Below are 14,219 nucleotides of genomic sequence, written 5' to 3'. Positions count from 1 at the left end.
CGGGGGGGGGGGCGACCCCCGCCCCGCACGCCTCGGCTTCTCGCTTCTTCCCGCTCCGGCTCCCGCCCCATTGTTCTTCCCCGGGGGCCGCCGCGCTCGCCCGGGGTCGCTTCCCGCCGCCGCCGCCGCCGCCGGTTCGCCGGGACCCGCGTTGCCGCGGCGGCGGCGGAGGGGGGGGCAGCGGCTCCTGCGGCCGGCGGGGGGGGGGGGGGGGGGGCGGCGGTCCCCGCCCGCCCGCCCACCCCGCGGCCCGGTTCTCTCCCCCCCCGCCGCCGCCCTGCCCGGCGGGGCGATGTTCCACTGCATCCCCCTGTGGCGGTGCAACCGCCATGTGGAGTCCATCGACAAGCGGCACTGCTCGCTTGCCGCCGTGCCTGAGGAGATCTACCGCTACAGCCGCAGCCTGGAGGAGCTCCTGCTGGACGCCAACCAGCTCCGTGAGCTACCCAAGGTGAGCGGGGGACCGGGGACGGACCCCCCCCGGGGCCGGGGCCGCAGGTGAACCGCCCCGGCAGGTGCCCGCCGATCTCCCCCCGGCCCGGCGCCCCGAGGCGGCGGTGAGGGGGCTCCTGGGCTGGGGGCTGGGGGGGGGGGGGGGCAAACCCCCGGAGTTGCTGAAAGGAGGGAGCCGGGGGCTGGGGGTCAGCCCGGAGCGGCAGATGGCGAGGAAAACCTGGGGATGCGCGTCCTGCGGGAGGGAGAGCGGCGTTCGGGGGGCTGAGGGGTCGGGGCTGGAGTCGCAGGGTGTGAATATATGTTGTGATTAACGTTCGCGTCATCGGAATTACGAGACCTTGGAGGGCGTTAAACCCTCCCCCTTTTTCCCCCCCTTTCAGCAGATACTCTCTGCTCTGTACATGGGAAAAAACCCAAAGCCCTCTAGCAGGCAGCGGCGTTCCCATTTCTGCCTTCCACTCCTGGAAACTTCGTCATGCAAAACACGAGAGGCGAATAAGCTCTTTCTTTTTCTCGGTGTGAGTCCCACACAGTTGTCAGTGTTCTGCCTCTTGCGTGAAACAGGTGGCCAGATTTTTGTGCATAGTACTTTTTTTGGTAGTATCGCCAAAGGTGAATTCGCTTTCAGTTCAACGTGGTTTTGAGGCGCCGAGGTGGTGGTACCCGCCAGCGTGACTCGCCAGCTGGCACTTTGTGATTTTGCTCGAGGAACTCCATCGGAGCGATTGCAGCGAGGCACTGTTCTGCTCCACGGATATGGAGCGAGTGGGAGGTGTGCTCGACTTCTGAATTGGTGAACCAAGGGCATTTTTCAGCGTTTCCTCTCCAAACTTTGGATGCTTCAGAAGCCTTTGTGAGTTGGGGTTGGTAGAGTCTGACGCTGGAGGGGAAGTGTTATCTGCAAGCTGCACCTTAAAAGTGTGCAGACTCCTACTAACTCGGAATCCGAGACACTGAACTCAGTAGCCAGAGCAATTTTCAAAAGCATCTTTGTTTCTACCTGAATCGAAATCGGTCCTTTCATACCAAAACTTAAACAGTCTTTTCATAAATTGTTTTTTCCACACTGGGTAGTAAGAGTAGTCATGGCAGAGAAGTTTTCCTAGAGACAGCAGTAAAGATGTTCAGTTGAGACGACATATTAAATTTGGCTTTTTCTTTTGAGAATCCTAGGCACAGGTTTGCATCTTGTTGTGACTGAGCCCTTTATCCTTCTGAAGTAGAGCAAAACTGGTTTACATAGTCGCCGTGTGGGTGCTATTTTTACTTCCAGCAGTTTCTGCTGGCTTTGTGCACAGACTAGACTCAGGAGTCCCTTTCTTTTTGTACTAGACTTTCTTCTTAGGGTTGGCTTTCAGGCTTGTACACTTACTATTGCAGAGGTATTGAATGTGCTTGTGACTGAAATCACATTGAGACCTGGGTCTCTTTGTTTTTTTTTAAAAATAATAAATCCCCCCCCCCCAACTGGTTGCTGTGTGCAAATGTTAAGTGATGATGTCTGTTGTTCATGGTATTGTATGGTATTTATTTCTGTAAATAGAGTGCAGCTATTCATTGTTTCTCCTCTTCCTTGAATTGTAATGTATGAAATAGCCTTTTTTGTTCTGTGATGGCTAAAAAGACTGTTTCTTGCCATTACTTACGTGTAAGTACAGATTAAGTCCCATACATGTAAAAAATAGCTGAGGGGGTAAAAAAAAAAAACAACAACCAAACAACCCAGGCTCCTTGGCATTGCAGTGAAATCAAGCAAAAGTTGAAGTTAGAAAGAGGATTTTTTTTATGTGCACGGATCAGATTACAGGAGTGCCTAAATATATTGTAGGAATATGTTTGTGGATTTTTAGCTGGACTGAGAGGAATCCGATGAAATACGACTGTGGAGACATACTTGTAGTATCTGCCCCGAGTACTTTGTGCCTTGTCAGCAATGCAGGAAGGCATTTTTATTAGGGCTTCCTGGATGGGCCTATGAACTTTCCTCGTCAGTTCCTTATTAATGTTTTCTGATAAATGGGATATAGTCCCATCCTCTTAGATACGTGTTGACTCTGTAGGAATTTCGGGTACAAAAATGCAGCTGCAGTCCTGTACGTGAAACTAATCTATTGATGCTGGAAACAGATGGGAAGAGCCTCATTTAGCATTTCTACCAGCAAATAGTTTTAAAAGTTCTACTATAGGAATCTGGTTCAAGAGAATAGTGGAAGATCTGTCTGTGGAAACTAGCTACAGGGTACACTGCTGATTCCCCTTTCTACTAAAAGGGTAGTGTTGATGCAAAGTACAGATACAGAATTGGAAATAAGTGCAAAAAGCAGGGGTACACCGTACCTCTTGCAGAGAAAACACGAGGGAAATCATTAGGGCGTATAATTAACAAACTGTTAGGTCAGCATAGAACTTAGTGGTCGTTATGCCCTTAATCTAGTGTAATGCATTATATTAGTCTTGCCTTACCTCAGTTAGGTTTCCTCTCGATATGCATGAAGGCCATAACACAAAATCAAGTTGATTTTGGGCTCAGTTCAGGCCGAAGCAAGTCAGGACACTTGTTTAACTCTCAGTGGCTGGTTAATTAGGTGTTTTCCCATACTTGATGAAGTCCTGAAGTTCACAGTGATCTGTGCTCATTCCCGGTGAATCATCTGTGGGCTGTGCTGATGCCACGATATATCCCGTAACACCAATAAGGTATTCATGTCACTGAGATGGTTGTGATTCTCCTTAGGAAATTGCTGCTGTAAAGGCTCACCTTGAAATTGTGAAGAAGAATCGCTCTGTAGACTCTTGACTTGCAGCAGAAGTTGCCGTAGTTGGATGGATGAGAAGAACCCCAACTCTGCTGCCCTGCTCTTCATTCTAGACACCAGTAATTCAGACCTCATCTTCCCAGTGTGGGCTGGCACGGTCTGAAATGGCTATTACAGCAGGCAGGAGGTCTTGTAATACTTCTCTGAAACCAAGTAGATATCGGTGAGTTCTTTTCCCAGCTTCGCCATGCAGCAAGTCTGAGGCAGTGATGATGGCTTTATTGCTAGACGTTTGCTTTCCTTCCACTTGCACGATTTTTTTTGTCCCTTCAAATGTGAAGCTTTCTGAGGCAGAAAAATATTGGCAAGTGGCACGTTGGAATACATGGACTTGTGTTTCTCTCTACGGGGCAACTTGAGTTGGATGCACACGCTTCCTTCCTTCTCCCCTGTTTCTCCCTGCCCCTGTTTCTATTAAGTAGCAATGAAGGGTGTTCTTTGGTTGGTTTGCTCCAATACACTTGTAAAAGAATACACTCTAATACACCCTAAAAGCTCCTAAGACTATAAAAGTAGTCTTAGGCTTTGTTTAATCTGCAGTCTTTGCTAGCATACTTAAACCCTCTATTTATTCTAGAGGACAGTAGAGCATGGCGTAAATTAGGGTGTTTCCGAAAAAAACCCCAACAGAACAAACACACACATACACACAAAACCTCAAAAGATAGAAAACTTAAAGAATTGCTGTAGCGTCTCTATGGGAAAGATCTAGCAGAAAGACAGTAATATTTCTGCATTGTACATTATAAGAGTCATTGGAGGTATGCTGAGGAGAGGAGAAACAAGAAATACACTTGAATTGTTTTGAAAGAGTTACTTTGTTGGTTTTATTTTTGTTGTGTTGGCTGACCAGAATGTGTGGTAGAATTCACCCCTTTTTAAGGAGAGGGGTAGGAAGGTTTAATCTGGAAAACATCTGAAAAGAAGTGTCCAAGAAGCAGAGGGAGATGTCTTTGCTCCCATTATTTCCACTCCTCCCCTCGTTTGCTCCCTTGCGTGTTAATGCATATGTAGACCTTTAGAAAAAGAACTCGGTTTCTCTGACCCCCTTTTTTTTCCTAAGCTATACCTGTCAGCCTCTCAGGAGTGGAAGTTAATAATTTATATTTGTACAGTAACTCACAAATTTTTGATACCATTTTGCTACTGCACAGGGGATCCTTTTGGTTTCCCATGTCAGTACACTGATTCTTTCCCTGGGTCTCCTTAGCTGCTCTACTGGATCCCTCGATTCCTTCTTCCCTCCCTTCCCCAGCTACGTGATGGAGAACTTGTGCTTATGTCTCTGTTGTTTCCACTGGTGTCTCGGACTCCTTGCCCTGTGTGTTCATACTTTCCCATCCTCCCCCGTCCTTGATGTCCCAGGATCTTGCTTACTTCCTCCGACCTAAACAGCTCTGCCTGCCTTGTGTTTCTGATTCTTTGCTTCCTCTCTTGTCCTTTCTGTGCCGGATTCTCGGCTGCCCTTGCAAACGTTTTTTTTTTTTCCTTTTCTTTGCACTCTGCTCTTTCCCCTTCCTTTCTGCTGCCTGCCAGATTCCCTGTTCTGCTCTTGCCCTTCCTGCAGGATGAGCCAGCCTGGTGGGATGTGCTGGAGGAGCAGGCTGTGTACTATTAAGCTGCTGGTGGTTTTCCACAATGTTGAAGTCTCTCTAGCCTTTCTTGGCAGATGTGGCTGTTTTCCCACAGAATAGCAATTTCTAGCTGTCAGCATGCTTCTCACCACTTCTGCTTTACAAGACAAATTAAAGAGCTGCACCCTTTGGTCTCAAAAGGAAGGGCTTTGTATAGGGCCAGTGGTGGAGTGTGGCTCTTAACTTGCTTAAAAAGTTCCTTCTCCTCTGTTGGATCCTACGTGCCTTCTGTTGAATATTTAGTGTATCTGATTTGGTTGGAAAAAAACATGGTATATGGTCACCGGTGTGCATACAGTGACTTAAAAATGTAGTTTGTGTTTTTTTTTTCTAAAGCTGGACCATTTTTATTTTCTTTAGGAGTGGAAACTTGAAGGCTTTTTCAACTCAAGATGTAATGTGTATTGTATCATTTGCTACACATCAAAACCTATACTTCACCAAAGAGTAGGCTTTCTGGCAAATTGCTTTCATAGAAGAAAATAACACATTCTGCATGATGCATTTCAATAGCTTCTGTAATGAAAAGCATCAGATAAAAATAAAATGCTTTCAATTCTATAGATCAGTCTGTAGTTGATGAAATGTTGTCTTCTACTCCTGTACATTAGAATTTAAGGGCCAATAAATACATCCTGTCAACTTAATTTCTCTGTGCATGGAATTTGCAGTACAAAACTGGATCTCTGCGTATTTTTTTTTCACGGGTAGAAAAAATAGAAATATCTTATGAACCTTTGAATGCAGTATTGTATTTTGGCTTTTATATTGAATCACTAGCATTCTTTGCATTGGTGGGTGGTGGAAATAGCTTATAACTCTTGTTGTGCTGCTGTTTTGTCTTGCTGCTGCTTAGTTGTTTTACTCAAAGGATAAAGACCACTTTCCCATGAGACTTTTGCAGATGTTGTTTATGTGAAAACTCCAATTGCAAAAAAATTAATTCAGAATTTTATGTGTGCACTTAGTTTAGCTTAAGAGCCTGCTGAACTCTTTCTTCTTTTGATGATTTTTGTGCAGTGTTTGTAAACCTAATCTGATGCAACTCTGAATCATTTCACTTCTCTGTTTGAGCTTACAGATTGTATCTGTCATCTGTAATTTTTCTTCTTGGTTTTACATGCTAAAGCTTCTCTGTCGAGTTACTTGATTGATGCGAGACCCCTTGCCCGAGAGACCTGGTTAAACTCTGGCCTCCTCGCGTGCCCCAGTTTCTGTGTTAGAGAAGCCGATAGTGTGCTGCTGCTTGGCATTTGGCTTAGACAGTGCCTGTATCTCTATTATGTGTGGTGTTGAAATCGAGGGGGCTGTTATCATAGCAAAATCTTGTGAAATCTCCCTAGAGAAAAAGTCCCTCTGTTCTTCCCATACCACACCTCTTTCTCAGGAAGAAAACCTTTTAAGACTAAATTTCACTGTTCTACCATAGTTTCTCCCATTATGCAACCATAAGCCTGAAAGATGCTTGCTTGGTCAATGGCCAGTAATCTGCTGTGGAAAGAGATGATATCATACTATACCCCTCTTCAAATTTGTCCTTATGGGTTGTAACCATCCCTTCTTAAGATGTAAACATCTAGAAGCTTTATTTCCTTTTTTTCAAAAAGGAAAGGAGTTGCCCTTCATGTGGGAGAGCAGCAGGGATATGTGAAGCTTTGCCTTGGGATGGATGATGGGCCAGCTGAGCGCAGGCAGGGGTTAGTGGGTGACACTGTTTTGGGTGTCTGCTGTAGACTGCCTCGTGAGGAAGAAGTAGTAGATGATACCTTCTCCACATAACTGGAAGAAGCCTCCCGTTTGCAGGCCCAGGTCCTCATGGGGGTCGTGAACCACCCTGCCGTCCGCTGGAAGGACAACGCAGCGGGACATAATCAATCCAGGAGTTTTCTGGAGTGCATCGATGACTGCCTAACACAGGTGATGAAGGAGTCAATGGACGGAGGTGCTCTGTTGGACCTCGTAAACATGAAAGGAGAGGTTGAGATAGGAAGGTCAGGGTTGCAGTGGCTGTAGTGACCGTGAGATGGTGGAGTTCAGGATCCTGAGAGGAGAGAACAGGGCAAAAAGCAGCACCACAACCTCGGACTTCAGGGAACAGACTTTGGCAGTTCAGGGATCTTCTTGGAGGTGGTTGATAAGAAAGATGTTTATGCTGCCAATCAGAGGGGCATTGACAGGCTGGAGAAATGGGCAGAGAGGAATCTCATGAAGCTCAGTAAAGAGAAATACAAAGCCCTGCATGCACCTGGGGAGGAATAACCCCATTCTCCAGTACAGGCTGGGGGCCGACCATCTGGAAAGCAGCTTTTCAGAAGGCGGCCCTGGGTGACCTGGTGTACAAGTTGACTGTGAGCCAGCAATGCTCCCTCATGGCAAAGGTGGCTAACCGTATCCTGGGCTGTGTTAGGACAAGCATCGCCAGCAGGTAATCCTTCTCCTCTGGCCAGCATTGGGGAAAACGGACCTGGAGTGCTGTGTTCAGTGCTGGGCTTCCCAGAAGGAGAGAGTCATGGGCGTACTGGACCAGGTCCTGAAAAGGGCCATGAAGACTATTAAGGGCTTGGGTCATCTGTCATGAGAAGAGGCTGAAAGAGCTGGGATAGTTTAGCCTTGAGAAGAAAAAGGCTCATAGATTTTACTGGTATATATAAATACCTGATGAGAGGGTGTAAAGACGACAGAGCAAAACTTTTCTCAGGGTGCCCCACGACATTATAAGAGGCAATGGGCACAGATTTAAGCACAGGAAATTTTGTCTGAAATAAGAAAACTTTTTTTTATTGTGGGGGTGGTCAAACGCTGGCACAGATTGCCCAGAGAGGTTGTGGAGTCTCCATCATTGGAGATGCTCAAAACCTGGCTGGACATGGTCCTGGGTGACCTGCTCTAGGTGACCCCTGCTTTGAGCAGGGGGTTTGGATGGACTAGATGATCTCCAGAGGTCCCTTCTAACCTCAAGTGTTCTATGATTCAGTAGAGGGCATATCAAGGATTTTACCTGTCTTTAGCTTTGATGTTTTTAATGATGCAAATAGAAGTGTCACGTTTTACTTTTAACATTAATGGTGTCGTGGTGGTTTTGCACATCTTGCTGTAAATCCTTGGAGAAATACCACTATGTGATTTGAACAAGCATGTAGTTCCAGTTAGTATCAGAGAAAGAACTATGCCACCGTGTGAAACCGAGATAGACTGTATGCACACAGTAAAGGTAGTTTTACTGAAAGTTTAAGAATTTTATTTTCAGTATGACGAATGCTACGTAAAATATTTTCTAAGAACACCTGCAACTTTACAACTTCACTGTCTTGAGAATACTTACCTTTTGTAAAAACCTCTTGTGAGCACAGTCAATTAGTACTAGTGTGCAATGCATGCTTGAATTATTAAAATAAATATGGTTTGTAGAGAAGCAACATTGGATCCTTATATTAACATCCCTCTAAACACAGAACACTGTATTGAAGGCTCCAAATAAGTTTATTACCAGATAAATATCTCTGTTTTTTTCTGCTAGCTTCCAGATTCTTCTGTTGTATTGCTTAAGACTTGAAGAAAATACTATGCCTTTTGACATCAAATTTGAAAGACTACAGTTTGATGGGAGCAGAGGGAGAACTTAGTCTGGTGTCCCCCTACAAAGTCTGACTTCCCTCTTAATGTCCCTGAGATTGTTCAGAAGATTTTGAAGTCTGCTTGATTTAAAATATTTTCTAATGGCAGTTCTTTTGTAGTAACAGATGAGTTCTGCTGATTTTTGACCTCAGTTGGAAGAAAGTAATTAGGTGGTTAGGTTTCAGTGCTTTTAACTTTTTTTTTTTCTGTAAGGGTTGTATTGTTGTAGTAAATGGGTAGCATCTCCTTCTTTGTGTGATGTACACAGATAAGGTTTGTGGGCAGAGATTATAAATCGGTAGCTCTAAAATAAATTTTATGATTATACGTAGAATTATTTTTCTAATTATATCAGTTGGTCTAAAAAAAGATGTTACCTTCTGCCAACAATCTTGTGTACTGGAAAAATGCATGCTACAAATTCATTAGTGAGATTAAATGTGTGGTGGTTTGGTGTTCCCCGCCCCCCCCAAATGGCAAATGCATTTGATTGCAATGAATCCATATTTCGTTGTAGCAGATGTTTTCTGGCCTCTCTTAAAGGCAGAGATAGTCCCTCCCACCGCTGTACTCTTAACGGGTATGGCATCAAGTGCTCTTTAACCTTTGTTGCCTCGGCTTAATCGACAGAGAAAGTAAATCCTTGCCTGCCAGTAAATGGTATGAGGCAACTTGTTCAATGCATTCCTCGGTAGAGCAGCGTTTTGATTCAGTGCTGCAGTGTATCAGTTTTTGAGAGCGGATAGTCCCTCGTTCGTTTTCGAAAATGAATCATAACAACCGAGACTGGGACCTGCAGTTGGCCCATTGCTGACTGTAGTTCAGAAAGTGGCAGGTGCTTTGAACAGGGGCCAGAAACGTAGTGGGTAGGTGCTGAATGCCAGCTTCGGTGAGGTATCGGTTATCATTTTTGCTCTGTCTCCTGTAGACCCTTCCCCCACAACCCTTCTGCCTGGGTGATCCTTCGTATCGGGCTTTAAAGCATCTATTGGAGGGGGAGATAGCAGCGGCAACATCTGGTTCTGTTTAGGGTACGTGCCCATGAACTGTGATCTTGCATTTTTACTTTCTCTTGTCATGACATCTAGTAATTTTACTAATGTTTTGTATGGATTTCTGCTTGAATGTGCCACTGTGCCATTGACCATTAATATTCACGATGACCAAGTTGGTGCTAGGATGCTGCAAGACCAAAGTACAGCTTCAACATATTCTACAAACGTGGTTTGGGCATGTGAAACAATCTTTCACCATGCCAAAAATCTGTACCGGTTCTGGTTTTGCCACGAAATGTGTGAAGACAGAACTGGAGACCTCAGCTGTGCGGAGCAGTTGTCCGTTTGCCGGCTTGCCACCTAGCAAGCAGGCAGAGGTCTGCATACCGTGGTCCATCACCAGCTGCTGCTGCATCTCCTCGTGGCTTGAGAGGAAATCCATGAGCTGCTTGCAGTAACGCTTTGATCCAGAGCCATCAACTGCATGGTGACGCTGCTGTGCTGCACTGTGAATTAGTCCCTGCCTTCAGAAATCATTTCAGTATCTCATTTCGTACTTTATTTGAAAGTGTTTGGCCCAAAGGATCACGTGGGGTCCGTATTTGTGAAACCCTCTTGCCCCCACCAGCCTGTCCCTGCTCCCAGGTGAAAGCAGGTGGAGTGACTTGAGGGATCTTGATGTTGATAGCAGGTTTTGTGGGAGATGCCAAGCTGATAAAGCCCATGCTAGACTTCACTGGAGTCTGCCGAGAGCTCATTACATACTTCATGAATCTGGGGTAGGAGCCAGGTTCCTTAGCATTTCATTGTGCAACTGGTTAGGATGTGCTTCTAGGGGAAGGGGTCTGTTTGCTGTGCTCTTGCTGGTTGTCCTCAGTGCTCCTGCTCGTGCTGCTGGCGGGAGTCTCTGGGACGGATTTTAAGATGGCGATGTACAGGATTGCATCCTAGTAAGAGTTTTTTTTGCTTGCAAGTTAGTTGTGGCTTTTGGCTGGGGGTGCCTTGAGGCTGGAGTGGCGGGCAGGGTGCGTGACAGCTCGCTGTGAGTGTCAGCGTGGACGTGGTTCTTGTCAGCTCCAGGCTGGTGTGTCCGCTGGCTGACTTTGGAGAAGAAGCAATATCTGAAATCTCACCGGTTGGTTAGCGTAGGTGTCCATCGAGTGTCCCGTCCTCTTGGAACACTTAGCGCTGAGCGTCCCCTGGGGATGATCTTTCCAAGACTTGACTATTGATGACTTCTACAAAAGCGGGGCAGGGGAGGAACGAGGAAAAGCTTGCCCTTCCCTCTTCGCCTTTGCCCTTCTGACGGACAGGGAATATGTTTGTATGTATGCCTGCCCCAGAGCCCGCTTATTAAGCGCATCCCCGGGAGGCCGAACACTTGAATTCAGCGCTGCTTCTGCCTTACGTGATTTAATCCTTGTTCTCCTCGCAGTGCCCTGACCACCACGCAGCGTGTTCACCTAAAGAAAGGCTGGCCCTCCCCTGCTGAAGCTGTGCATCGGTGTGGGCAAACAAATGACTTCTAGGGGCCGAAAGCCAAGTGATGGGGGACCTTGTTGGGGAGCTGGAGAGTGTGGCATCAGCCACGCTGTGAGGTTATTTCACGGGTTTGATGCCTGATCTCATTCACTGCTTTGCTTACCAAAATCAAACTACAGCTTCTGCTTGTGTTTGCCTGGAGAAAGACCTTTTCCTCAGGTCTTTCTGAGGCAGTATACAAAGGGTCGGGGAAGGATTAATTGCAATTTCCCTTATCTGGTGACTGAAGGACAGGTAGCTGGTGAATGGAAATGAGCAAATAAAGTGAGGGCTTCTCCCACTGATTTTTGTTTACAATGTAGGAAAAGAAAATGGAGCCTGAAGTAAGATTTGAAGCAGGAATGCAATTAGGAGCTAAACTGTATTTAAGTTACTGTGTGCTGCTTTTTAATTCTAAAGTGCAGATATCCTTTATCTGGTCAGCTCTAGGTTTGGAAAATGGGTGAAATAAATATAGATGCTGTTCAAGAAACAGGACCTGGTAATGTACTGTATCTTGGTAGTTTCCTTAATTCCTGTTTGAATATAATACTGTAATTTCCTGAAGAAGCCTTAAAGACTGAGGCAGCATGCATATGTTGAAAATCTGTATTGGTGTCTAAGGGAAACTTGACATAAGAGCAAGTACTCACAAGTTTTTAAGCTTGTCAGCAACAGCTCAAGTGCTTGCACCAAAAAAAACCCCCCCAAACAAACCTCTTTCTGTCCTGTGTGAATATAGCCCTGAAACTGGAGTTAATTTGCAGTTTTTTTCCTCCCTCTCCCTTTTGTTCTAATTTCAGCTGCTCATGCTGGCCCATCTCAAAAATTAGGCAGTGGATTTCATTAATTTATTCTAATTTAACTCTAATTTAATTCTCTTTGCTGCTAGTAGTGGCCTTTTTATGGAAACGTTTTGCTTAACACAGTAAGCATTTAGTTATGCTACCTATGCCTAATGGGTTTGGAGTGTGACATGTCTCTAGCACTGGAAAGGCTCTGGCAGTGAGATGTTGCTCCTCCCCTTGAACACCGTTAGCTGCAAGTAGGTCCTCATGCCCTTTGTGCTGTGTTTTTTATTTCAATTGCCTCTTGTTTTCACCTATTTCCATTTTTTTTTTTCCATCAGGAAAGGTGCTGAAGCATTCATGCAGGATTTTTGGGCATGAATGTTTTTTGTTCCAGGACCGAACAATTGAAGGAAAGCCAGGGATGTCTTGTTTTGGCCACTTTTGCAGGAGAAAATTTTGAGTTTTATCAGTCCTACTAGTTTGGCTTAATACTGTTAACGTGTATTTCTAGAATCAAGAGTGCCAGTTGTAGTGGTATTCTTTAAAAAAAAAAAGTATTAAAAATGAGGACTGTGGCATCACACTATACTTTCCAGTGAGTCATGCATGCACTTATCTCTTCTTTTTTTTCTTCCGTTGGCTGACATTGACCCAATTTTGTCAGAATGAAGTTTTTTAAAAAATATGTGGCTGGGTGGAAGAGAGAGACTTGGTTAGTTTTCCAGTGCAAGAAGGGCTCTATTCAAGATGTGCGTTCTTAGAAAATCCATATACGAGAAACCACTATAAATTCTTTGATAGCAGGAAAAGCTTCAATTGAAGGTTGGGCATTGCCACTACATAGAAAGCTGTAGGCTTCTTTAGTGCTGATGCGCATGGAATTATTTGTCTCATTGAAGCGCTATTAATTAGGCTGGCTAAACTAAGCAGCATTAGAAGTGTTGCCAAGATACTCGTAGAGACGTCGGGTCTGCAATCAAAACCTGCTATTACAGCGTGCTGGGTGGATGTGCTGCTCTGGCCAGCAACCCCACTGCACTTTGGTTTGTGTTAGAGCTTTTCAAATAGAGGCTGAACTGTGTCTGATCTATTGAATTAGGAGCGTGTTTCTGGTTGGCATATATTTAAGAAATTACATAAATTTATATACATGTGTATAGATAGATATTTACATTTGTTGAACTCTATTCAGTAAGCTCTTAATTCTCTTTCTTCCCTGTGGTCTTTTTGACAGGTAAAACAAATATGGCAAAAAGGAGGTGCTTGCCTCTCCAGTAGTGCTTTAGAGCGCTAATGATGTGCCTTGGATAAAGGAAGAATAGTTGCTGAAATGGGAGTAGGATGTACTAAACATGCAAGAGTGATTGAGTTCTGTAGTTTAAATGAAAAAAACAAACAAGAAGTTCAAAGAAATACCATTCACATAACTGCAGTTTCTGATTTTATCTAGGAAATGGTGTCATTCATTAAAAATTGTTATGCAAACTAGAAATAAAGCTCCCAGTTCATTTTTTCTTTTAAGTAGTCAGTTAAAGAAACAAGAATGCTTTTAGATATTGTGTAATTTTGTTTGTTGCACATATGTGCTCTGCATGTTTATATACAACACTGACACCTGGTGTGGTGAGGGCCCTTAAACCTTCTTAAGGATGCCCAGCCCTTAATAGCTTTTTGATGACCATTCTTCTCTTTTAACCACGTTCCTCCTGTCTCTTCTCACTTGCCATTGTAGAGCATCTCGGGCAAGGACAACTGTTGCTTATGGGCAGATTTGTAGTAGAACATCAATATTTATGGCTGTCATATAGTTTAGCAGCTACACACTGGCTGAGGAACACTTTTTGGCAAGTATTTATTTTGGACAGTGTTAGGACAGATTGGGATTTCTTCTGTGGAGTGTACTCCTGTGTTTTCACAAAAGTATCTTTAAGTGCTTTTCTAGGCTTCTGATAGATTCTTGATTTAGTCATATTAATTAATACTTAGCAAAGGGGATGCATTTGTTTTAGCAGATAAAGTGTTAATGATATGAAAATACAGTTATGGATCTTAGGAGGACAAAGAAGGATTAAAAAAACATTGGTGGCTATTTAAATTGTAATATATGTTTTTTAGGGAGCTAGAAAAGTGGAACTGTAAAGGGTTTTATTTTCCTCTTACAATTTCAACTCTGTTACCAAAAGCCTTTAAGACTTGGGGTGGAAGGAGTGCCATTCTGACTCAAAAAATGCCTTTGAATTTTCGCATTCAGATCTAATGCATCTTTTGCCTGCTGCGTGTTTATAAACTTTTTAAAGCTCTATCCTTTTTATTCCGTAAAAAGAACCCATGTTTTTGAGGGAAGACATGTTCATTTCAGTTGTGTTTTATTTTTCTGTGAAAAGCAACAGC

At 44.5% G+C, this 14,219-nt stretch overlaps 1 protein-coding gene across 6 annotated transcripts in view; it reads left to right on the top strand.

Moving 5' to 3' along the window:
• The first annotated feature begins 219 nt into the window (after positions 1 to 219).
• LRRC1 (leucine rich repeat containing 1) overlaps positions 220 to 14,219 on the top strand; it is a 105,088-nt gene continuing 91,088 nt past the window's right edge. For all 6 annotated transcript variants that reach the window (XM_049819365.1, XM_049819367.1, XM_049819366.1 and 3 more), the window contains exon 1: positions 220 to 451. In XM_049819365.1, the coding sequence (XP_049675322.1) occupies positions 293 to 451 (159 nt within the window). In that variant the 5' untranslated portion in view covers positions 220 to 292. The remainder of the gene's footprint in view (positions 452 to 14,219) is intronic.

The sequence above is a fragment of the Accipiter gentilis genome, chromosome 16 (assembly GCF_929443795.1).
Source record: "Accipiter gentilis chromosome 16, bAccGen1.1, whole genome shotgun sequence".
Taxonomy (NCBI): domain Eukaryota; kingdom Metazoa; phylum Chordata; class Aves; order Accipitriformes; family Accipitridae; genus Astur; species Astur gentilis.
Note: the sequence above shows the minus strand (reverse complement) of the source record. Positions and strands in the feature narration are given on the sequence as shown.